This window comes from Ranitomeya imitator, chromosome 3 (assembly GCF_032444005.1).
Source record: "Ranitomeya imitator isolate aRanImi1 chromosome 3, aRanImi1.pri, whole genome shotgun sequence".
Classification (NCBI taxonomy): domain Eukaryota; kingdom Metazoa; phylum Chordata; class Amphibia; order Anura; family Dendrobatidae; genus Ranitomeya; species Ranitomeya imitator.
In genome coordinates, this window is record NC_091284.1 from 167,166,428 (window position 1) to 167,191,995 (window position 25,568).

Below are 25,568 nucleotides of genomic sequence, written 5' to 3' on the forward strand. Positions count from 1 at the left end.
CACCAAAATCTCCAGCGGGGAGTCAGCTGGGATCAACTTCCTCTGAGGATACTCCCCTCAGACGCCAGTCAGAAAGGCTGGGGCACTGTGGTGGAAGGGTACTGTGGTGGAAGGGTCTCACTTCCAGGGGTTATGGCACCCACACATCCGGTCTAGCAGCTCGAACATGACAGAGCTGAAAGCGGTAAAGGAAGCGCTAAAAGCTGCTCCTCATCGAAGGACACCATGTACATGTCTTTTCAGACGATTTGACCACAGTGGCCTATCTTCGGAACAAGGGAGGCACTAAATTCACCAACCTGAAATTGACCTCTGCAAGGATTTTTTCCGGGGCAGAAAAACATTTGTTGTCCATAACAGCAGTACATCTGAAGGGATTGGACAATACCCAAGCAGATTTTCTCAACAAAACGGATGTCCACCCGGGACAATGGTGCCTAAACCAGGAGGTGTTCTTGTCCCTGGTATCAAAATGGGGGAGTCCCAAGGTGGACCTGTTCGCCAATGGTCAAACAAAAGGGGCAAGAACATACTTCTCCCTCAGGCCCGAGTACAATGTACATAGATGCCTTTTCACATCCTTGGAAAATCAACCTAGCATATGCCTTCCCACCAATTCCATTGTTAGCAAGGATGCTACAAAAAATCTGATCAGATCGAGTCACCTCTATTCTGATTGCACCCATGTGGCCAGCAAGAAACTGGTACAGCGCATTGATGGACATGGCTCAGGAAGGTCCACTTCCTCTGCCCCAGGAGGTCAATCTTCTTGAACAAGGTCCCCTATTACATCCAGGTTTACACAGATTGAACCTTGCAGCCTGGTTACTGAAGCCAAAATTCTAAAAGCCAGGGGCCTCTCAGATGGGGTAATACAAACTCTCCAAAAGAGTAGGAAACCAGTAACCAACGTTATCTACGGCAAAGTTTGGAAACTGTTTTCATCCTGGTGTTTCCCGAAGACACCTGACCCTTTCCATCCTTATATTGCACAAATTTTAGGGTTTGGACTTGGGACTCACGCCTAAAAAAACAGGTCTCAGCTCTTGGTTCCTTTTCGATCAGGATTCAGCTGCCCATCGGTGGGTTAAACACTTCATGACCTCTGCGGCTAGGATTCGTCCTAGACTTCGTAGCTAAGTTCCCCCTTGGGGCTTGAATCTGGTTGTTAATCGTTTAACACAGGATCCGTTCGATCCTCTTCCATCTTTGGATATATAAAACCTGACCCTTAAAACTGTTTTTCTAGTAGCGATTACTACCGCTAGGCGTGTAGGAGAACTTCCGGCCAAGAGCCCTATTTAACTATCACTATGGATAGCATTATCTTTCGGTTAGATCCCTCCTTTATGCCTAAGGGTAGTCTCAGACTTCCATAGAGGCCAGGATATCGTGCTACCCTCATTAAGTCCAAACCCCTCCAATGCAAAGGAGGAAGCCTTCCGCACCCTGGATGTTCGCAGGGGGGTCGTCTTTTACCTCCAGCAAACTGAAAGCTGGAGGATTGACCAGAACTTATTTATCCAGTTCTCAGGACGGAATAAGGGCAAAAAGGCAGGCTAAGAGTACGATTGCTAACTGTATCGAGCAAGCCATCTGTCAAGCATATACATCACAGAATTTTTAACCTCCTGTATCACTGAAAGCCCATTCTACTCGTTCTGTATGAATGTTATGGGCAAAAAGAGGGAGCGCATCCTCCGAGTAGATATGCAGAGTCGACACCTGGTCGTCGGTCCTTACATTCACCCAGCACTACAGACCATTTTTCAATTGGGTCTTATCATTCGGCAGACCAGTTCTGCAGGCTGTTGTCCTTTCCTAAGAAATTTGTCATTGGTATTACTCCGATACTGCTGTCGTGGAAGGTGACTGGAGAAAATAGAATTAGACTTACCGGTAATTCAGTTTCTAGGAACCTTCCACGACAGTAGTAAATTCCCTCCCCATCTGATATTCTTATTGGATGATTTCTGCACTTGAGTGAAAACTATACATGCTACGGTGTCCAGAAAAAGCATTGGTGGTTGCAGGAAGGGGAGGGTATTTAACTTCTTCTGTTTCCTGTCCCCCATTAGGGCGGGGAGACATCCTCCGATACTGCTGTCGTGGTGCCGAATTACCGGTAAGTCTAATTCTATTGTTGCCTATCTTGTGGATATGCTCCATGTGTGTGCGATGGGAATTCCCCTTGAAGGCCTCTGGTAAGGATGTGATCGTTGGAGAAAGGTCATTGCTGACTTAACATGTACTTTGTGGGTACACGTTTAGCTTTCCAATGTGCACAGCTAAAATTTAGCTGCAAGTTGCAAATGTTTACCTACTGTATAATTACATGGCCAGAAAAGACGTCCATCAGCAGATTATTGCGTGTTCATCTAGAGGAAGGCAGAAACTAACTTGTGTGAGGTAGGTAGGGAAAATAAATACCTGTTACCCACATGAAAGCAATCTACTGTGCTGCGAATAATTAGTAGGGCATTACACACCTTTTTTAATTAATTTAAGGTGAAGCTATTGCCTTCCTTCACTTATTAAATGCAGATACTGATAATATTTTTCTTTTCTAATCTGATTTAATTTTCTGATTTGCAGAATTATTTTTTTTTTATTGTTATTTTTCTCTCGTGAAAGAGGTGGCCATCTTTCCAAAGCTGCAGTTTTAGCGGTTTTCTAGTTTTTTTTTTTTTTTTTTTAATGAATGGCCTTTTTCTTAGTATTGGCCGTGTCTTCTTCATTGTCTACAATCCTCCATGTGGCACAACTCCATACTTTTGATGGCAGCTGTGCTTGTTGTTGCTGCTCACAGCTCATTGCTGCCCATTCACCTGATTGGAATGGAGCTATGATGCTAGGCACAGCCGCTGTGTCTAGTAACTAGGAAGGGACACTGCACAGAAGCATCATGGCAGGAATGCTGAATGTTGGACCTACATCAATCAAAAAATGTTATATTATGGATAGGCCGCTGTAAAGGGCTTGACTAATGTGAGCCTATTTATGTAGCACTATTAAGTCCACAGCGCTTCACAGATATAATCGCTATGCCCATTGGGGCTTATATTCTAAATTCCTTTTCAGTATGTCTTTATTACAGGAATACGGAGTACCCGGAGGAAACACACCAAACACGGGGAAAACATACAAACACCTTGCAGATGTCCTCTTTGTTGGGATATGTACCTATAACCCCAGCCCTGCAGCTGGTGCTAACCACTGAGTCACTGTTGAAACCCATGAGCCAGGGAGCTGTATCAGCCATTGTCCACTACACAGTGAGCACGCTGTGGTCCCGCCCCTGCTCATTGACTGACAGCCTCTCCTGCAGAGTCTGCAGTATATGTTCAGAGCAGGCTGTCAGTCAATGGGAGTGACTAAAGCTGCCCTCACTGTGTAGTGAGTAGTGACTGAAACCGCGCTCTGCACAGTCCCCATGACTGGAAGCAAGCAGCTGCAGTGAGAATATAACAGTTTTCTCCCTGGAGCCACTGCCCAGTAAGCTAGCTAGCCAAAACGCTACTGTTACTGATGTTGGGTGCACAGCCTTACAGTATAGGCATGCCTGGGCCCACCTGATTTTGTTGTGCAGGAAAGGGAAGAGATGAGAAGTATCTGGTCCTTCTCTATGTAGGTGTTCTTTTTTTACTGTTTCCCTGCCCCTTACTATAGAGAGATGACAGCTGAAGTCTCCTGTGCAGGAGAGGAAGGGCCAGCCTAACATGCGGCTCAGTGGCCAGACTGACAACTGTACAATGTCCAAATTATTTTTCAGTATAGATATCAACATGGAAAATTTTGACACCAAAAATTCTTAAAAAACATGACTAACCTAAACTAACCGGGTCACGTTCTGATGACACTTTGTTTCAATAATTAATACAGTTCCTCAATCTTTCTGCGGTAACATTAAACATTCTTACTTGGGTGCATGTTTCTTGAGGATTCGGCCCACTTGATTATCATCTAGTCCTCTGGTGGACCAGTGGGACTGTAGATCCTTACTATATTTCCACATAGTAATTAAATGAGGTTTAGATTTTCTTTTGCCAAAATAAACAATCTTAACCCCTTAGTGACCAAGCCAAATTTTTGAAATCTGACCAGTGTCACTTTATGTGGTAATAACTTTGCAACGCTTCAACAAATCCCAGTGATTTTGAGATTGTTTTTTCGTGACACATTATACTTTATGATAATGGTAAATTTAGTTCAACATTTTTTGTGTTTATTTATAAAAAATATAAAAAATTTGAGAAAAATGTTAAAAAATTAGCAATTTTCTAAATTTGAATGATTATCCCTTTAATCCAGATAGTCATACAACAGCAAACCATTAATAAATAATATTTCCCACATGTCGACTTTACATCAGCACCATTTGTAAAATGTTATTTTATTTTGTTAGCATTTTAGGAGGTTTAAAAATGTAGCAGCAATTTTTCATTTTTTCAAAGAAATTTACCACATTAATTTTTTTAGGGACTTATCCATGTTTGAAGTGACTTTAGGGGTCCCATATATTGGGAAACCCCCAAACGTGATACCATTTTAAAAACAGCACCCCTTAACATATTGAAAACTGCTGTCAGGTAGTTTATTAACCCTTCAGGTGCTTTACAGGAATTAATGCAAAGTGGCATGACAGAAATGAAAATGTGTATTTTTACCACCTAAATGTTGCTAACTTCTAAACAGATTACTACAGCCGTCAGACTCTAAGGCCGCTATTTGGTCATGAATTGCTATGGCAAACATCAGGACAACAAAATCATGATCTGAGGGCACCAATTGGGATAAAGAAGAAGCCCCCACACTCTGTTAACCATTTATAATGATGTAGTCACTATTGACAGCAGCATCTAAGGGGTTAAACAGATTTAGAAGGTGCAAATACTGATCGTGGCTGATACAGCAAGTTGTCAGCTATAGTGTACAACCAACAGATGCTGGATTGTTACCTGTATGGGGAGGCTATTCTCTTATATCTCAGGTCAGTTAAAAGACGTATTGGCGGTCATTAAGGGGTTAAAGCTCCAGTAAGGCGTGTTCCCTGCACGTTGCCAGCACTTCCATGCAATGGTAGTGAGATTTCCTCCAGACTGCCGAGATATAGCATTGTAATCTGCAAGCCACACAAAAGGGGCATTTACACCGCAAGATAATGGTGAACAAGCATTGTTAGAAGCGCTCATTTCACGATTATCCTGCCATGTAAACAATCTGTTGATCACCTGGTGAACAAGCAAAACGCTCGTTCATCGGTGAAATGATTTTTTTATTCAGCGTAAAAGACCATTGTTCTCAGCGGTGCATCGTCCTGTGTAAACAGGTCTCGTGCTGCCGAGAACGTCAGCCCATGGGCACTGAGCAATCTTGTATAGACAGCCGTTCAGTAAAAGGTTACCGGTTGTATCGTGCCACTGGTCAGTCTGGCACAAACGCCATCAGAAAAACGTCCTAATTTACAATTAAAATAAGATTTGATTACGGTAGGTTTCCCTACCTGCATCCATTGTCGATCATAAGTTACTAACCTCTTAATAATTAGTGCATCCTCCTCCAGCGGCCATAGGTACAGTGCTGGCATATGAGATATCGGTCTTCATAGATTCCCCCCCTACGTGTGTTGTATATGATCCAATAGCACTGCACTTTGTTTTATGCCTGACACACAAGCTCTAGAAAAACTTCACATGGAATAATGCATTTTAAAATCTATAGTGTGTTCATTATTGGCCCTCAGTAAAAAAAAAAAAAAAAAATACCAAGTTAGTTGTAAAGAATAACCATTAGGCTATCCTCTTGTGGACTAGTTGCGGCAAAAACTCAAGTATCCGCTGAGAATTTCTACAACGATTCAGTTGAATGTGTAAGCATATCCTTAGTGTCCCTGTACATTAGTTAAGTATTGACCCCAGGCCAGCCAACATGGTGTTTCGGGCTGTCTAAACGGTCATGCTACAGTAGCGGTTCAAAGCCAACATAGCCATAATTTATTGTAACATTTGATAAGCCACAGTCCGGAACCTCACTGAGAATACATGCGCTCTTGGATGAATTGAGCATGCTTGTGTTGTTGGGAACAGGAGGGTTAGCGGTCAATTGATCAAGCATTTCACTTACCACCATCTATCATGTGTCACTAATATTCCAATATTCAAAAAGGGCTCTAAAAGTGAACCTGGAAATTATAGGCCAGTAAGTCTAACCTCTATTGTTGGTAAAATATTTGAAGGGTTTCTGAGGGATGTTATTCTGGATTATCTCAATGAGAATAACTGTTTAACTCCATATCAGCATGGGTTTATGAGAAATCGCTCCTGTCAGACCAATCTAATCAGTTTTTATGAAGAGGTAAGCTATAGGCTGGACCACGGTGAGTCATTGGACGTGGTATATCTCGATTTTTCCAAAGCGTTTGATACCGTGCCGCACAAGAGGTTGGTACACAAAATGAGAATGCTTGGTCTGGGGGAAAATGTGTGTAAATGGGTTAGTAACTGGCTTAGTGATAGAAAGCAGAGGGTGGTTATAAATGGTATAGTCTCTAACTGGGTCGCTGTGACCAGTGGGGTACCGCAGGGGTCAGTATTGGGACCTGTTCTCTTCAACATATTCATTAATGATCTGGTAGAAGGTTTACACAGTAAAATATCGATATTTGCAGATGATACAAAACTATGTAAAGCAGTTAATACAAGAGAAGATAGTATTCTGCTACAGATGGATCTTGATAAGTTGGAAACTTGGGCTGAAAGGTGGCAGATGAGGTTTAACAATGATAAATGTAAGGTTATACACATGGGAAGAAGGAATCAATATCACCATTACACACTGAATGGGAAACCACTGGGTAAATCTGACAGGGAGAAGGACTTGGGGATCCTAGTTAATGATAAACTTACCTGGAGCAGCCAGTGCCAGGCAGCAGCTGCCAAGGCAAACAGGATCATGGGGTGCATTAAAAGAGGTCTGGATACACATGATGAGAGCATTATACTGCCTCTGTACAAATCCATAGTTAGACCGCACATGGAGTACTGTGTCCAGTTTTGGGCACCGGTGCTCAGGAAGGATATAATGGAACTAGAGAGAGTACAAAGGAGGGCAACAAAATTAATAAAGGGGATGGGAGAACTACAATACCCAGATAGATTAGCGAAATTAGGATTATTTAGTCTAGAAAAAAGACGACTGAGGGGCGATCTAATAACCATGTATAAGTATATAAGGGGACAATACAAATATCTAGCTGAGGATCTGTTTATACCAAGGAAGGTGACGGGCACAAGGGGGCATTCTTTGCGTCTGGAGGAGAGAAGGTTTTTCCACCAACATAGAAGAGAATTCTTTACTGTTAGGGCAGTGAGAATCTGGAATTGCTTGCCTGAGGAGGTGGTGATGGCGAACTCAGTCGAGGGGTTCAAGAGAGGCCTGGATGTCTTCCTGGAGCAGAACAATATTGTATCATACAATTATTAGGTTCTGTAGAAGGACGTAGATCTGGGGATTTATTATGATGGAATATAGGCTGAACTGGATGGACAAATGTCTTTTTTCGGCCTTACTAACTATGTTACTATGTTACTAGTCCAGTAATAATAATAAGTAATAATAAATTAAATACTTGAAGCAATGGATGGGAAGACCAAGGACAGGTTTTTAATTTACTCACCTTCTAGAAAATGTCTTCGCTGTTCGGTGAAGCGTCGCCCGACCCCTTTGGTCATGATTACATCCCGTCAAACAGTTGCATGGTCCCCAGCGCTCCTGGCCTTTGCCTTGTTGACTGCACGTGCTTCAGAGAGAACCCCATTGAGATATATGTGTTTTGTTTTTTTTTGTGCCGAAATTAAAAATTTGGCACTTCTGATTATAACCTAGTGTATTCTGGCAGCCGTCGTTCTGCCTGGGTCCTGCCCTGGTAACCCGAACAGGAAACGCTGCTGGCTATCCATAGCACTTCTAATAAGGAGAGAGAAATCTTTCGATAACTTTTCCAGATAATAAATTTATCAGTCCCTTTTCGAAGGTTCCCAGATGCAATTGATAGCTGTCGGCTGAGTGATGGTTTGGCTAATAGTTTGGCTTGCATCTATCTCTCGCAACTCCTCCATACGGGACCCTTGCTCTACGGAGCGCTCCTAGGAGAGAGCCGCTGCCGGACACTGTTGGTGGCAGGAACAATCGGATCGGCGGGCTGAAATTAGACATGTTATCTTGCCCAAAGTCATCGATTAGGGGAGAGTCGGTAGGCCCCCATACACATTAGACTGTCAGTTTTGTGTGTGAGGTCCTGTTCACATGTCCGTTCATCTGTTCCATTTGGGTCAGAATTAGGACAGACATACGGAACAGATGAGCACACTTTAAGTATTTGCAGCAGACATTTCTTCGCTAAAAACATGTCGCTTGACAGGAAAACCTCTGCGTAATATATGTGCATTTTTAGGGTATGTGCACAAGTCAGGATTTCTGGCAGAAATTTTCCTGACAAAAACCGGACATTTCTGCCAGAAAGCCGCATGCGTTTTTTTCGCGTTTTTTGACGCGTTTTTTGTGCGTTTTTTGTGCGTTTTTTTCCCCAAATGCATAGAATTGCGGGAAAAACGCAGAAAATCCGCAAAAAGAATGAACATGCTCATTTTTTTTTTTTACCGCGATGCGTTTTTTTTTTTTCGCGGAAAAAAAAACGCATACATGTGCACAAAACATGCAGAATGCATTCTAAATGATAGAATGCATAATGTATGCACTTTTAATGAGTTTTTATAGTGTTTTTCGCGCGAAAAAAACGCAAAAAAACCTGACCGTGTGCACATAGCCTTAGAGACATTTTTTACAATTTACTTGAATGGGTGAAAAACCGCTGAAAGAATTGACACACTGCAAACTAAAAACTGCTTCAAACCTGGAAAAAATAAGCAACATACGGATGACATTTTCAGAAATCACTTTGCTGGTACAGTGAGTGCTTTTTTTTTCGCGGGAAAAGCGCAGTAAAACCGCCACGTGACTAAGCCGAACGATGGAATTAGGATCAGTCTGAGCAATGTGTCAGACAGGAGCAGAGGGGCCCCTCGATTTAGTCTGCTTTCTGGTTGTTGTGGTTTTTTATAATAGAAGGAGGAAAGCATTTGATGGCATTTGTGACATGTGAACAATTATTACCGTGCTCATATTTATCACTTTGCTTTCTTGGAATAACTGAAACAAGTGTCTGCCGCTTTCTTGGCGCTCGTCTGCTGCTGTTTCCACTTTATTCCCAGATAAGAGCACAATGGCCAAGTGGCAGCAGATCTGCCCGAGTCATGTGCTTCATTGCTGAGCTCGCAGCCAGCATGACAAGACAGCATACTATTGGCTTCGTGCTCTCCGCCGCAGACCAAGCCCACAAACACAGGCTTCCATAATCGCAGATTTCTCCATCTGATGACTGGGTGACTGACTGTGAAATCTTTTCTGCAGGGAGCAGTTGTAGATTCAACGAAGCCGAGGAGCAGCGAGGGGGAAGATGCTGAGAGCGGCTCCGCACACTGCAGCAGTGCCACAGAAGGCTCGTCCGTGAGGTAAGGAGCCCACAGTACACCTAGTAGATCTTAATAAATCATACAGTCAGTATACGCACATTACTGTTATGTTTGAATGCAGAATAGCATGTGCCCACATCATAAAGAGCCTCCTGTATATGTCTTCTGTATGTAGCCGGCTGTGTTGTTGCATTTCCCATATAGTGAATGACACGGGCAGAGAAAATGGTAAATTCCTCTCGGAGAACATCCTGTGTCCCCGGCACAATCGGCCCTTGTTCTGCACGGACCCCTATTTCTGCCTCATGTATAGATGTATTCTCCCTGGCCTCCATTTGATTCCTAGATCAGTGTAGGAGGCATAAATCACTGTCTGCCATAACGCTGTTCTCCGCTGTCTAAGCAGTGTCTGATGTGCGTCCTCCACCCACCGGGGCGGCTGAGAAAGACGTTTTTGACTCTTACCCCGAATGTAAACGACATGGATTTATTCTTGTGAAGGATTTGTGGAATGCGGTCGCCTGTATCGCAGTGCTGTAAATATTAGGCGGGACGTAAAGGGTTACATGGCACCGTGTATTGGGGACATAGTGTATCTGCATAAATCGGAATAGTACATGGAAATGTATAGACTGGTCAGGGGCTCTAAGAAATGATATGTATCCATATGTACACACGCTGGAAGGGTCACGCGGAGGACTCCAGTAAATTCCTGGACAATAGGACTATTTTTGTCCTATGAATGATTATCGGGATTTGTGGACTATCCGGGGAGATGTTTGCTGTATCGGGGTATGTTCCCTGCGCTTCCGTATCCCTGCCATAGCATGACCTGACTATACAGAGATCTGCCATGTGTATGACATGCCCTTTGGGCAGTGTTTCCCAACCTGCGGCTCTCCAGCTGTCAAGACATGATGGGTGCAGTACTTTTACAACAGCTGGAGAGCCACAGGTAGGGCAAGACTGCCTTAGGGGAAGTTCACACAAGTGGAGTTTCAGTCTGGATCTTTAATATTTGTAATAGATCTTCTTGACACACAACCCGCTGCAAACTAAGAGGTGCTGCAGGGGAGAAATGGAGGGCTGTCTGCCGACTCCTGATTTCACTCCCAGTACAAGGGTGGGACGTGCAGGTATCCACAGTGACATCTGCAGTGGTTTCTGCTGCTGTGGATTTCACTGCAGATTTCCCCTTGTGCACAGACTATTGGGTAGTTGTGCTGTCCTCGGTGTATGCCATCGTATCCCTGCCGGAGATTTCCCAATCCCCACCGCTGCCCTCCAGGTGACTTCAGCAGAATAGGAAATGTGAGTCTGTCCTCTGAGATCAGAGTCGTGACTGTGTAAAGCTGCAGTTGGTATAGTAATGCTCGCCAGGTCTTTATTCTTCCTCTAGATTCACATTGATATTCGGTGTACACCATAGAGGAGGACCATGAGAAGATAGGGGTTTCTGTAGGTCATTTGCAGGGTGTATTGAGACTGAAAAGGAGAAAGAAACTCCTATAATGATTGGATCTTATGAACATTATCATGTGATGGCCTATCCATGTAATGGAGTGGGGGCTTGTAGCATGTTCTTGCCAATCTGCCAGTGGCCAGAGGAAAACAGTGTATATATCCTAGCAATATCCCACACAGTGACAGGATGTTGCTAGGATATACCCTCATATTATGATTATGCCAAAAATGAAATTGGCAATGAAGTGGCAAAATGAAATGAATGGGCAGGTACAGGATGTTGTGACCTCATAACTACAGTGTACAGGCACATACTGTACACACCAAGGTCCGTGTGAACATTGAGTAATTCTGATCGCCATTACTACTACAGACCTTATAATTGTAAAACTGAGGTACTCGGCGCACAGTCTGATTACACTGTGTGAGCCCATCTGCCGGCGACGAGGTGACCTTATACTAACAGACGTACCTCTCCTACAAATCACACAGTGTGATCCATATGTGCACGGATATCTGTTTGTTTTTATGGTGTAATGTAATTCAGTTCAGAGTTCATACATTCAGTGTTCACTAGTGATGAGCGAGCATGCTTGGATAATAATCTTTATTATAATCTTTATTTTTATATAGCGCTAACATATTCCGCAGCACTTTACATTTTTGCACACATTATCATCACTGTCCCCGATGGGGCTCACAATCTAAATTCCCTATCAGTACGTCTTTGGAATGTGGGAGGAAACTGGAGTACCTGCAGGAAACCCACGCAAACACGGGGAGAACATACAAACTCCTTGAAGATGTTGTTCAAGGTGGGATTAGAACCCAGGACTCCAGCGCTGCAAGGCTGCAGTGCTAACCACTGAGCCACCGTGCTGCCCGTGCTTGGATTAGGTGTCATCTGAGCATGCTCATATGCGGAGTTTCTTCGGCGTGCTCCAATAATCCCTGCACCTGCATGTCTAGCTGTTCCACAGCCACAACATATGCAGGGATTGCCTAACAAACAGGTAATCTGCATGTGACATATTTTTTGAGCACACCGAAGTCAATCGTTTAGCACATGAGCGTGCTCGGAGAACACCTAATTCGAGCACATTCGCTCATCACTAAATGTTCACATAGACCTTAGCTCACTCAGAGTGCTGGTGTATTTCTTTGGACGCTGTCGGCACAATGACTGTTCAAACTAAGTCCTGCCGCTCGGTGCATGATGGCGGGCTAGTCATTTACATGCACCTTCCCACCTGTTTGATTTCCCTCAATCACTGCTATCCCTTTATTGGACTGACAGCTCTGGCTTCATAGAAGGATGGACATAGAAGGAAGCAAGCAGGTGGGAATATGTATATAAATGATTGGCCCCGCCATGGTGCACTGAGCGCCTGTGATTGGTTTGAACAGTCATTTTGTGCAGACAGTGACCATTTAAACATGATACATAAGAAGAGACTGAAAGCGCACTCACCGGTATATGAACAATCAAAGCGATTTATTCACATGAGATCATGCGGTGCAAGGAGGGTATGTGAATACAAAAAAGGATGACAGCTGTTTCGTGCTATGTGAGCACTTCAACAGATCCAATGGCGAGTGAAGAGAGAGAGGGCCTTATAACTAAGTAGTCTTCCGGTCCCTCCCATTATTCACTTCGTCATAATGAACTTATTAGTCACTATTCGGAGGAAAAAAAAGGGGGGGGGGAAAGTGAAACAGTGAAAAGTTAAAATACAATAAAAACATTAACGGGTAACGAAGAATGTCATTTAGGAAGAAATATACCATTTTTCTTCTCCTCCCTGAGGAGTTTGACATAGTGGACTTCAAGATAGATTTGTATAAGGCTGTAAGAAAAGTTCATCTATATAAAACGTTTACACAGAGAGCAGGTATTATTAATAAAAATCAGAATGAGAGTGAGAAAAAAATATTTCCTGCAGAACAACCTTGTAAAATGGGCCCTTTGGGTTTTTCACTATCGATGGATCCCTCTGAAAATGTACAACGAGAAGCGGAGTTATTAGTTAGTATTACCAGTGATTTATCACCTAATACAAGTACACTTCCAACAAGGCCTTTTAGAAAAGGGGCTAAATCCACATATGTTCCTCAGGTTTCCCCCGGAAATCTAATTGATGCCTTCGAGGCCCAAGTGGTCAAAGACGTGGAAGCAATCTTGTATAACAAAATCGGTAAAAATTTAAAACCAGCAGAATTAGAAGCCATAAAAGGTATAGAAAAACGCCTGGATATTATAGTACGCAAAGCAGATAAAGGTGGTAACACTGTTCTCCTTCAAAAAGAACTGTATATTAAAGAAGCCCTGAAACAGCTTTCAGATAGAAGAACCTATGAAAAATTAAAAGGAGATCCCACCTTTAAAATTCAGAACTCCCTGCGGTCTCTCCTGAGGGTCTTTGTGGAGAATGGTACCTTGTCAAAAACACAAGCGGAAAAACTTTTTCCGGAATTTCCTAGAAAACCGCATTGGTACCATTTACCTAAAATCCACAAATCTCTAGAGGAACCGCCAGGTCGTCCTATTGTTTCCGGGGTGGGTTCAATAACGGAACCCTTGTCGGCTTATATGGATTGGCTTTTGCGACCCTTGTTGTGCGATACACCGGCATATATAAGGGACACTAAGCATTTTTTAAAAACTCTACGAGGCTTTGACTGGCAAGAGGGTTTTTCTTTAGCATCGATAGACGTGGAAAGCCTTTACACCCGCATCCCACAAGATGCGGGTGTGGAGGCGATCCAAGAAATCTTGAATAGTACCCCTACGGACCCCAATACCATCTCATTTATTAAAAAAGGTTTGACTTTTGTCTTGAAAAATAACACTTTCCAATTCGATAATACCTGGTACAGACAGGTGGAGGGCACTGCCATGGGTACACCAGTCTCTTGTACCCTGGCTAACCTCTTCCTGTCTGTATTTGAAGAGAGGTATATATATTCTGAGAAAAATCCATATCTCAAGTACATAAAATTTTATGTCAGATTTGTGGACGACATGTTCGTGGTGTGGGACGGCGACCGGGCTTCATTCGCACAGTTTGTGGAGTACCTGGCGCTTTCTAACACCATGAACATGCAGTTCACTCACCAGTTTGGAGGCACAGAATTAACATTTTTGGATGTGACCCTAAAAGTAATTGATGGTAATTTGCACACAGAGGTATATCGTAAACCTTCTTCTTGTAATTCTCTGCTGCATTATAATAGTGCCCACCCAATGTATGTGAAGAAAGCATTACCTTACAGCCAGTTCCTCCGCGTAAAAAGAATAAACAGTAATGTTGCGAGTTTTCAAAGACAATCCCAAGAATTATATGGAAGGTTCAGTAATAGGGGGTATCCCCAATCTGTCTTGAACTCAGCGTTGGAACGAGCAGAAACAGAGATCATAACAGAAAAAACATCTAAAAATGATAGAAAATTTGTTTTCTGCTTTAAATATGGTCCTATGGACGCACAAATTAGAACAGCAATTCGAAAAAATTGGCAAATTCTTTGCCAAGATCCAGCGTTGAAGGATATGACAGAGAAGGGTCCCCTTTTTTCCTGCCGCCGCAGTAAAAATATAGGGGATTTAATAGTCCGAAATCGGGTAACTTCATCTCATAACAATTGGCTCCGAGATACTGCACCCAAAGGGAATTTCCGTTGTGGGCATTGTAATTATTGTAATCAACATCAAACAGGAACTAATTTAAAAATTGGCCCAATAATGCATACAGTACGTGATTTCATCTCTTGTAGGACAACTCATGTGGTTTATATCTTATATTGCCCTTGTAGTTTTTTCTATATCGGGAAAACAATTCGCCCAATGTTTGTTCGATTCAGGGAACATCTCAATTCATTGCGCACAGGTAAGGGGGTCCCCTGCTTGATAAAACATATGAACGAACAACATGGAGGGGATGCAAAATTGCTTCGATTCGCGGGGATAGAGAAAACTGCCCTACCGCAGGACGGCGGTAATTTAGATCGTATGCTTCTGCGTAATGAAGCAAAGTGGATATTAAGAGCTAATGCTTCTGGACCAATAGGGTTCAATGATAAAGTTGACATGTCTGTTTTTTTGTAAAAAATTCATGTTTTTTTGTAAAAAATTCAGGTTTTTTTGTAAAAAATTCCTGTTTTTTTGTAAAAAATTCCTGTTTTTTTTTTTTTTTGTAAAAAATTCCTTTTTTTGTAAAAAATTCCTGTGTATTGGTTATCATATTATGGTATATTTCTTCCTAAATGACATTCTTCGTTACCCGTTAATGTTTTTATTGTATTTTAACTTTTCACTGTTTCACTTTCCCCCCCCCCCTTTTTTTTCCTCCGAATAGTGACTAATAAGTTCATTATGACGAAGTGAATAATGGGAGGGACCGGAAGACTACTTAGTTATAAGGCCCTCTCTCTCTTCACTCGCCATTGGATCTGTTGAAGTGCTCACATAGCACGAAACAGCTGTCATCCTTTTTTGTATTCACATACCCTCCTTGCACCGCATGATCTCATGTGAATAAACCGCTTTGATTGTTCATATACCGGTGAGTGCGCTTTCAGTCTCTTCTTATGTATCATGTTGGATCTGTTTTTCTTAAGCAGCACCAAGGTATAATCTTTTTAGCGGTTTTTTTGTTTAGTTTGTTTTCTGACAAAAGGCTTTAATAGTGCATTTTTCTGCCCCTGGAGCAGTAAGGGTCTGGCGTATAGCGGCTGTGCGATTGCATTTTTTTCTCTTTATTCTGACCATTTAAACATCTTCTTAGTTGCCAAAGTGATACCTTGTGTCTGTGAATGTTTTTTTTATTCTTGGACCACAGCTGTAGATCTTCGAATATTTTAGAATGGAAGTTACCAGTACAACTGTGCAGTGATTGCTGGGGTGGGGTATCTGCTGAAACTGTGCTCACATAACTATCGTAGAAGAAGAATATTCAAAACCATATATTATATGGAGACCGTTTGTGACTAGGCGCAATTAATACATAATATCAGAGCAGGCTGTCCATCAGATCTACACTATGTACATGGTCTCAATCATGCCACCAGATGACATGGCTACTTGGCCCATACTAGGAATTGTCCGACTAGCCATACCCCATGAGGATCCTTCTGTGATTGTCTTCTCATGTGATAAATGTATGATGGAGAAAATGAGACGAGAAAGTCTAGTACTTCTGACAATAATGCAGCTGTCCCATCAGGATTGTCTTTGCCCGTAGACCTAGCTATGGCATGTAGACATCTTAGAAAAGACACCTTGCTTGGGGCACACGCCGTCAAACGTGAGGGGAGACCCATTGACACGGTGCCAGAAAATTTAAGCTTTTTCTAAAAGGGGTGGGATTTTGTATGCCTCACCCAATGAGGGATAATCCTAAGCATGAGAATTAAATATTAATTTTATCAACCTATTGGTAAGTATGCACTTGAGAATCTTGACTATCCGCACATAATCTGCCTGGTTCTTCAGATCAGGACTGCACTGCATTTGGATGAAAACACAAGTGAAGTGTATACAGTGTGTCCCATAGGGATCCCTTCAAGGTATATGCACATACATAGATACATCACAGGTACATACATACATGCATACATCACAGACACATGCATACATCACAGACACATGCATACATCACAGACACATGCATACATCAGACACATGCATACATCACAGATACATACATACATACATACATACATACATACATCACAGATACATACATACATACATCACAGATACATACATACATCACAGATACATACATACATACATCACATATACATACATACATACATCACAGATACATACATACATACATACATCACAGATACATACATACATACATACATCACAGATACATACATACATACATCACAGATACATACATACATACATACATCACAGATACATACATACATACATCACAGATACATACATACATACATACATCACAGATACATACATACATACATACATACATCACACATACATACATACATACATCACAGATACATACATACATCACAGATACATACATACATACATACATCACAGATACATACATACATACATACATACATACATACATCACAGATACATGCATACATACATACATACATCACAGATACATACATACATACATACATACATCACAGATACATACATACATGCATACATCACAGATACATACATCAGATACATACATCACAGATACATACATACATCAGATACATACATACATACATACATCAGATACATACATCACAGATACATACATACATCAGATACATACATACATACATACATCAGATACATACATCACAGATACATACATACATCAGATACATACATACATACATACATCAGATACATACATACATACATCAGATACATACATACATCACAGATACATACATACATACATACATACATACATCACAGATACATACATACATACATCACAGATACATACATGCATACATACATCACAGATACATACATGCATACATACATCACAGATACATACATACATACATCACAGATACATACATACATACATACATACATACATCACAGATACATACATACATACATCACAGATACATACATACATCACAGATACATACATACATCACAGATACATACATACATACATACATACATCACAGATACATACATACATACATACATCACAGATACATACATACATACATCACAGATACATACATACATCACAGATACATACATACATCACAGATACATACATACATACATACATACATACATACATCACAGATACATACATACATCACAGATACATACATACATCACAGATACATACATACATACATACATCACAGATACATACATACATACATACATCACAGATACATACATACATACATACATACATACATACATCACAGATACATACATACATACATCACAGATACATACATACATACATCACAGATACATACATCAGATACATACATACATCACAGATACATACATCAGATACATACATCAGATACATACATACATCACAGATACATACATACATACATACATACATACATCACAGATACATACATACATACATACATACATCACAGATACATACATACATACATACATACATCACAGATACATACATACATACATACATCACAGATACATACATACATACATACATACATCACAGATACATACATACATACATACATACATCACAGATACATACATACATACATACATCACAGATACATACATACATACATACATACATCACAGATACATACATACATACATACATCACAGATACATACATACATACATACATACATCACAGATACATACATACATACATACATACATACATCACAGATACATACATACATACATACATACATACATCACAGATACATACATACATACATACATCACAGATACATACATACATACATACATCACAGATACATACATACATACATCAGATACATACATACATACATCACAGATACATACATACATACATCAGATACATACATACATACATACATACATCACAGATACATACATACATCAGATACATACATACATACATACATACATCACAGATACATACATACATACATCACAGATACATACATACATCAGATACATACATACATACATACATCAGATACATACATACATACATCAGATACATACATACATACATACATCAGATACATACATACATACATACATACATCAGATACATACATACATACATCAGATACATACATACATACATACATCACAGATAGATACATACATACATACATACATCACAGATACATACATACATACATACAAGGATTCAAGGATTCAAAGAAGCTTTATTGGCAGGACCAAATACACATCAGTTTTGCCAAAGCAAGTGTATAGAGGCAATAGGGATAGGGACTGTGGGGATGTTGGGTAGGGGAGGTGGATGGGGCAGATCTAGGGTGGGGGCTATAATCCATGGCATAGGGGAGGTGGATGGGGCAGGTCCATTGTGGGGGCTGTAGTCCATGGCATAGGGGAGGTGGATGGGGCAGGTCCAGGTTGGGGGCTATAGTCCATGGCATCATAGTTCTCTTTCTCGCAGTCTATGACATTCGCTCACATACCGCGCTGCTATCTCCACCGCTCTCTCTTCTTCTCCCAGCAGGATATATGTTTTCTCTTCCTCCTTCATGGTGATGAAGTCTGGGAAGAGATGTGAGAGTCTCCTGAAGTGAGTGTCCCTCACTGCTGAGTATTTGGAGCAGTGTAGCAGGAAGTGGGTTTTGTCCTCTATGGCCTCCTGGTCACAGTGTTGGCACAGTCTTTCCTCCCTGGGCTTGTAGCTCTGCCTGTGTCGGCCACATTCGATGGCCAGACTGTGGGCACTGAGTCTATATCGGCTCAGGATCTGGCGGTCTCTGGGGTCCGGGAGTTTCTCCAGATATGGGGCCAGTCTGTAGTCTCTCTGTAGGCTCCGGTACATGGTCAGTTTCTGTGAGCTGATGATATCATTCTTCCAGTCACTGACATACCTCTCCTGGCCTTCATCTGCCATCTTCCTAATTCTGGCTTTTGTCAGGTTGTTGTGATTGGTGTTCTGCTCCGGTTGGGTTTGGCTGGGCTGTTCCGGGGGTTCTGGTTTTTCTGTTTCACCTTCATGTATCAGGGCTTTATGGTGATGGGAGCTTGGATTGCTCCTATGCAGGTGAGCCCGGAATGACAGCGCCCTCTTTAGAACTGTTAGGTGTAGAGGGAATCTGCCCAGCTCGGCCCGGCAAGCACTGTTGGAGGTGCTCCGATGGACCTGGAGAAGGTGCTTGCAGAATTCCAGGTGGAATATTTCTGTTGGACTGGAATCCCACTTTGACCAGTCTGGGTAGGTGTGAGGACCCCAGACTTCGCTGCCATACAGGAGGATTGGGGCGATGATGGAGTCGAAGATTTTTAGCCAGACCCTCACTGGTGGCTTCAGATGGTAGAGTTTCCTTCGGATGGCATAGAAGGTTTTGCAGGCCTTGTCTTTCAGGGTCTCTATGGCTTATTTGAAGTTCCCTGACCGGTGAATCTCTAGGCCCAGGTAGGTATATTTGTCCATTCCTGTGAGGTCGCAGTTGTTGAGGATAAATGATGGGTGTTGGTCTGATCTTCTCTTTCTCCTCTGGAACACCATGGTGTTGGTTTTCTTTAGGTTGACCGGTAGGGCCCAGGTGGAGCTGAATTTCTCTAGGATTTTCAGGTTGTCCTGGAGGCCTTTCTCGGTTGGTGACAGCAGCAGCAGGTCATCTGCATACAGCAGGAATTTCACCTGGGCGTCGTGGAGGGTGAGACCTGGTGCTGAGGAGGATTCCAGGGCGGTAGCCAGCTCGTTGATGTAGATGTTGAAGAGCGTTGGGCTTAGGCTGCAGCCTTGTCTTACTCCGCGGCTCTGCTGGAAAAAAGCCGTTATTTTGCCGCTCACACTCACGCTGCAGCTGTTCTCGGTGTAGGAGCTTTTGATGACATCGTAGGTCTTTCCTCCTATTCCACTCTCCAGCAGTTTCAGGAATAAGCCCGGGTGCCACACTGAATCAAAGGCCTTTTTAAAGTCCACAAAGCAGGCGTATATCTTCCCATTCTTTGTATTGTAGACGTGTCTCTGAATGAGGCTGTGCAGAGTATAGATGTGGTCAGTGGTGCGGTGGTTCGGCATGAACCCTGCTTGGCTCTTGCTGAGGACGTTGTGCCCGGTGAGGAAGGTGAGGATCCTCTTGTTCAGGATACTGTTGAACAGTTTTCCCAGGTTGCTGCTGACGCATATGCCTCTGTAGTTGGCTGGGTCATACCTGTCCCCACTCTTGTGGATGGGTGTGATGAGGCCTTGGTTCCAGGTACGAGGGAAGTAGCCGGCACTCAGTACAATATTGAAGAGTTTAACCATTGCAGCCTGTATTTCTGGTGGGCTGTACTTCAGCATTTCTGGTAGGATTCCATCCAGGCCACCAGCTTTTCTACATCTTATGGAGGAGAGTCTCTCGGTTACTTCCTGTAGTGTTATAGGTGTATCCACCGGGTTTTGGAAGTTTTTGATTTTTTCCTCCATTGCTTTTAGTTTCGCCATTATGTTTTCCTGTTCTTGGCTTAGTCCTTCCTTTGGAATGTCTTTATAGAGGTCTCTGAAGTATTGGAGCCAGAGGTTGCCATTTTGGATATGGTTGTTGTTTTTCTTGTCTTTGGTGCCCATGTGGTTCCATAGATCCCAGAAGGAGTTGTCTTGGAGGGCGTCTTGGAGTTGATTGAGCTTGGTAGAGATGTAACTCTGCTTCTTCCTCCTGAGGATGGTTTTGTACTGCTTTTGTATGGAGTCATAGGCTTCCCTCAGACCCAGGTGGTTGGGGTCTCTGTGTTTCTTGTTGGAGGCTGTTCTCAGGGTCTTCCGTACAGCTTTACATTCTCTGTCAAACCAGCCATTGACCTGTGTTTCTTTTGGTCTCTTGTAGTCGACTTTTTTAAGGTCGGACAGTCTGGCCATTGCGTAGAATATGTTGTTGAGGTCCTTTGCTGTTTGGCATGTACTCAAGGTTGTAGAAGTGGTGGAGCATCCGCTGTATTTCAGGTCTGCTGGAAGCTTCTTTATATCTTAGTGCCGACATTTTGGACCATTTATAGGATGGAGGCCGGGTGAAGAGGCCGCTCTGCTGTGGCTTCTGAGTGGATGGTTTCTCTGTAGATTTCATGTACAGAAGAAGTTGGCTGTGGTCTGACAGGTGCGTTTGTGGGGTGACTATGAAGGCGCTGACATCTGCCAGGTTCAGGTCTGTAATGGCGTAATCAACTACACTCCTCCCTACATGGGAATTTAGTGTATACCTTCCTAAGGAGTCACCCTTGCTTCGTCCATTAAAGATATGAAGTCCTAAACTTTTACATACGTTCAGGAGCTTTCTGCCACTTTTGTTGACTGTACTGTCATAGCTGTTTCTCTCAGTGTGTACAGGGTCTTGGCCGTCATTCTCTGCTCCAAGTATGTAGATGTTTCCATCCGTGGTCAGGAAGTCTCTCTCTCTCCCTGTTCTTGCATTGAGGTCTCCAATGATGAGAACTTTGCCCAGGGCCTGATAATGGGCGGCTTCTCTTTGTAAGATCTCGAAGCAGTCTGGATTGAAGTAGGGGGACTCTGGCGGTGGTATATAGGTGGCACAGAGGTGGACATCAGACTGACAGGTGAGGATGGAGCTGCTGATTCTGATCCATATGTGGCTGTCTCCTTTCTTCACCGGTTTGATGTACTGATGGAGCTCCTCTTTATACCAGATCGCTACTCCTCCTGAGCCCCGGCCCTGTTTGATGTTTTTATTTTTCTGGGCATGGACCAAGAATTCCTTGTATCCAATAGGCACCAGGGATTCGTTTTCGGCTCTGGTCCATGTTTCCAGGAGGATCTGAATGTCTATATTTTTCATACTTTGTATAAAATCAGGGTCCTTTGTTTTAGATCCAAAGGTTGAGGTGTTGAGACCCTGGATATTCCAGCTGCTGATTGTAAGTGAAGACATTCTTCTGTGTGGTTTGTGTGTATATACCTTGTAATGAGTATGGCTGTGTGGGACAAACTGGATTTCTGACCGTTTTATAGCGGTGCTTGGTTCCATCCAGTCACATTATTATTCTGCGCAGTTCATTGAGCAGGTTTATTATCTCATCCCTATCTCTGCTCTGCATGTATCTGTGTGGGCTTGGTGGTCTCCTCGGTGGAGGTCTCCACCTCCGATGGTCTGACACTGGGTGAAGAGCTTTGTTTCCAGCTTCAGGAGGTAGCCTTGGGGTTTTCTGCTTTATCGTTCTCGGGGGTCTTTCAGTGTGATTATGGCCACTGTTGAATCCAGGCCCGGGGTCTCTGTTTAGCACGATGTCCTTCAGCTCTTTGGCCAGGAGGCTGACCCCTTGTTTGTTGAGGTGTTTATCATCGTGCAGGTGACTGTTGTTTATGGAGAGGTGTTGTGCCAGGGTCACGTTTGGCACAGTCTTGATCTTTTCAGTCAGTTCTGCATTGATGGCTTGGGTGGTTTGCCTGGGTATGTCCTTTCTTGGAAGCAGCGATGACAGAATGATTTTACTGTCCGGGAATTTTAGGTTTGCCATCTTTGCCAGGTTGATCAGTTGTTCTGCGATCTGCTGGTCTGGCCGATTGTTTGTACCCGTGTGTATAATAATGTGCTTTGGGTTGGTAAACCGTGGTCTACTGATGACCTCTGTCACCTGTTCAATACTTGCACAGCGGATTGTATGTATCTGATTGGATGTCATAGACTGCGAGAAAGAGAACTATGACGCCATGGACTATAGCCCCCACAATGGATCTGCCCCATCCACCTCCCCTATGCCATGGACTATACATACATCACAGATACATACATACATACATCACAGATACATACATACATCAGATACATACATACATACATCAGATACATACATACATACATACATACATCAGATACATACATACATACATCAGATACATACATACATACATCAGATACATACATACACAGATACATACATACATCACAGATACATACATACATACATCACAGATACATGCATACATACATCACAGATACATGCATACATACATCACAGATACATACATACATACATCACAGATACATACATACATCACAGATACATACATACATACATCACAGATACATACATACATACATACATCACAGATACATACATACATACATCAGATACATACATACATACATACATCAGATACATACATACTCAGATACATACATACATCACAGATACATGCATACATACATACATACATACATACATACATACATACATAGGAGCAATCCAAACTCCCATCACCATAAAGCCCTGATACATGTAGGTGAAACAGAAAAACCAGAACCCTCGGAACAACCCAGCCAAACCCAACCGGACCAGAACACCAATCACAACAACCTGACAAAAGCCGGAATCAGGAAGATGGCAGACGAAGGCCAGGAGAGGTATGTCAGCGACTGGAAGAATGATATCATCAGCTCACAGAAACTGACCATGTACCGGAGCCTACAGAGAGACTACAGACTGGCCCCATATCTGGAGAAACTCCCGGACCCCAGAGATCGCAAGATCCTGAGCCGATATAGACTCAGTGCCCACAGTCTGGCCATCGAATGTGGCCGACACAGGCAGACCTACAAGCCCAGGGAGGAAAGACTGTGCCAACACTGTGATCAGGAGGCCATAGAGGACGAAACCCACTTCCTTCTACACTGCTCCAAATACTCAGCAGTGAGGGACACTCACTTCGGGAGACTCTCACATCTCTTCCCGGACTTCATCACCATGAAGGAGGAAGAGAAAACATATATCCTGCTGGGAGAAGAAGAGAGAGCAGTGGAGATAGCAGCGCGGTATGTGAGCGAATGTCATAGACTGCGAGAAAGAGAACTATGATGCCATGGACTATAGCCCCCAACCTGGACCTGCCCCATCCACCTCCCCTATGCCATGGACTACAGCCCCCACAATGGACCTGCCCCATCCACCTCCCCTATGCCATGGATTATAGCCCCCACCCTAGATCTGCCCCATCCACCTCCCCTACCCAACATCCCCACAGTCCCTATCCCTATTGCCTTTATACACTTGCTTTGGCAAAACTGATGTGTATTTGGTCCTGCCAATAAAGCTTCTTTGAATCTTGAATCTACATCACACATACATACATACATACATACATACATACATACATCACAGATACATACATACATACATACATACATACATACATACATACATACATCACAGATACATACATACATACATCACAGATACATACATACATACATACATACATCACAGATACATACATACATCACAGATACATACATGCATACATCACAGATACATACATACATACATACATCACAGATACATACATACATACATCACAGATACATACATACATTATTATTTATTATTATTATTTATTATTATAGCGCCATTTATTCCATGGCGCTTTACATGTGAGGAGGGGTATACATAATAAAACAAGTACAATAATCTTGAACAATACAAGTCACAACTGGTACAGGAGGAGAGAGGACCCTGTCCGCGAGGGCTCACAATCTACAAGGGATGGTTGAGAATACAGTAGGTGAGGGTAGAGCTGGTCATGCAGCGGTTTGGTCGATCGGTGGTTACTGCAGGTTGTAGGCTTGCCGGAAGAGGTGGGTCTTCAGGTTCTTTTTGAAGGTTTCGATGGTAGGCGAGAGTCTGATATGTTGTGGTAGAGAATTCCAGAGTAGGGGGGATGCACGAGAGAAATCTTGTATGCGATTGTGGGAAGAGGAGATAATAGGGTAGTAGAGAAGGAGATCTTGTGAGGATCGGAGGTTGCGTGCAGGAAAGTACCGGGAGACGAGGTCACAGATGTATGGAGGAGACAGGTTGTGGATGGCTTTGTATGTCATGGTTAGGCTTTTGTACTGGAGTCTCTGGGCAATGGGGAGCCAGTG

General features: G+C 42.7%; 1 protein-coding gene across 2 annotated transcripts in view; it reads left to right on the plus strand.

Annotated features, from left to right (window-relative positions):
• SHROOM2 (shroom family member 2) overlaps window positions 1–25,568 on the plus strand; it is a 215,854-nt gene that overhangs the window by 136,802 nt on the left and 53,484 nt on the right. For both annotated transcript variants that reach the window (XM_069761588.1, XM_069761589.1), the window contains exon 5: window positions 9,469–9,569. In XM_069761588.1, coding sequence (XP_069617689.1) covers window positions 9,469–9,569 — 101 coding nt within the window. The remainder of the gene's footprint in view (window positions 1–9,468; window positions 9,570–25,568) is intronic.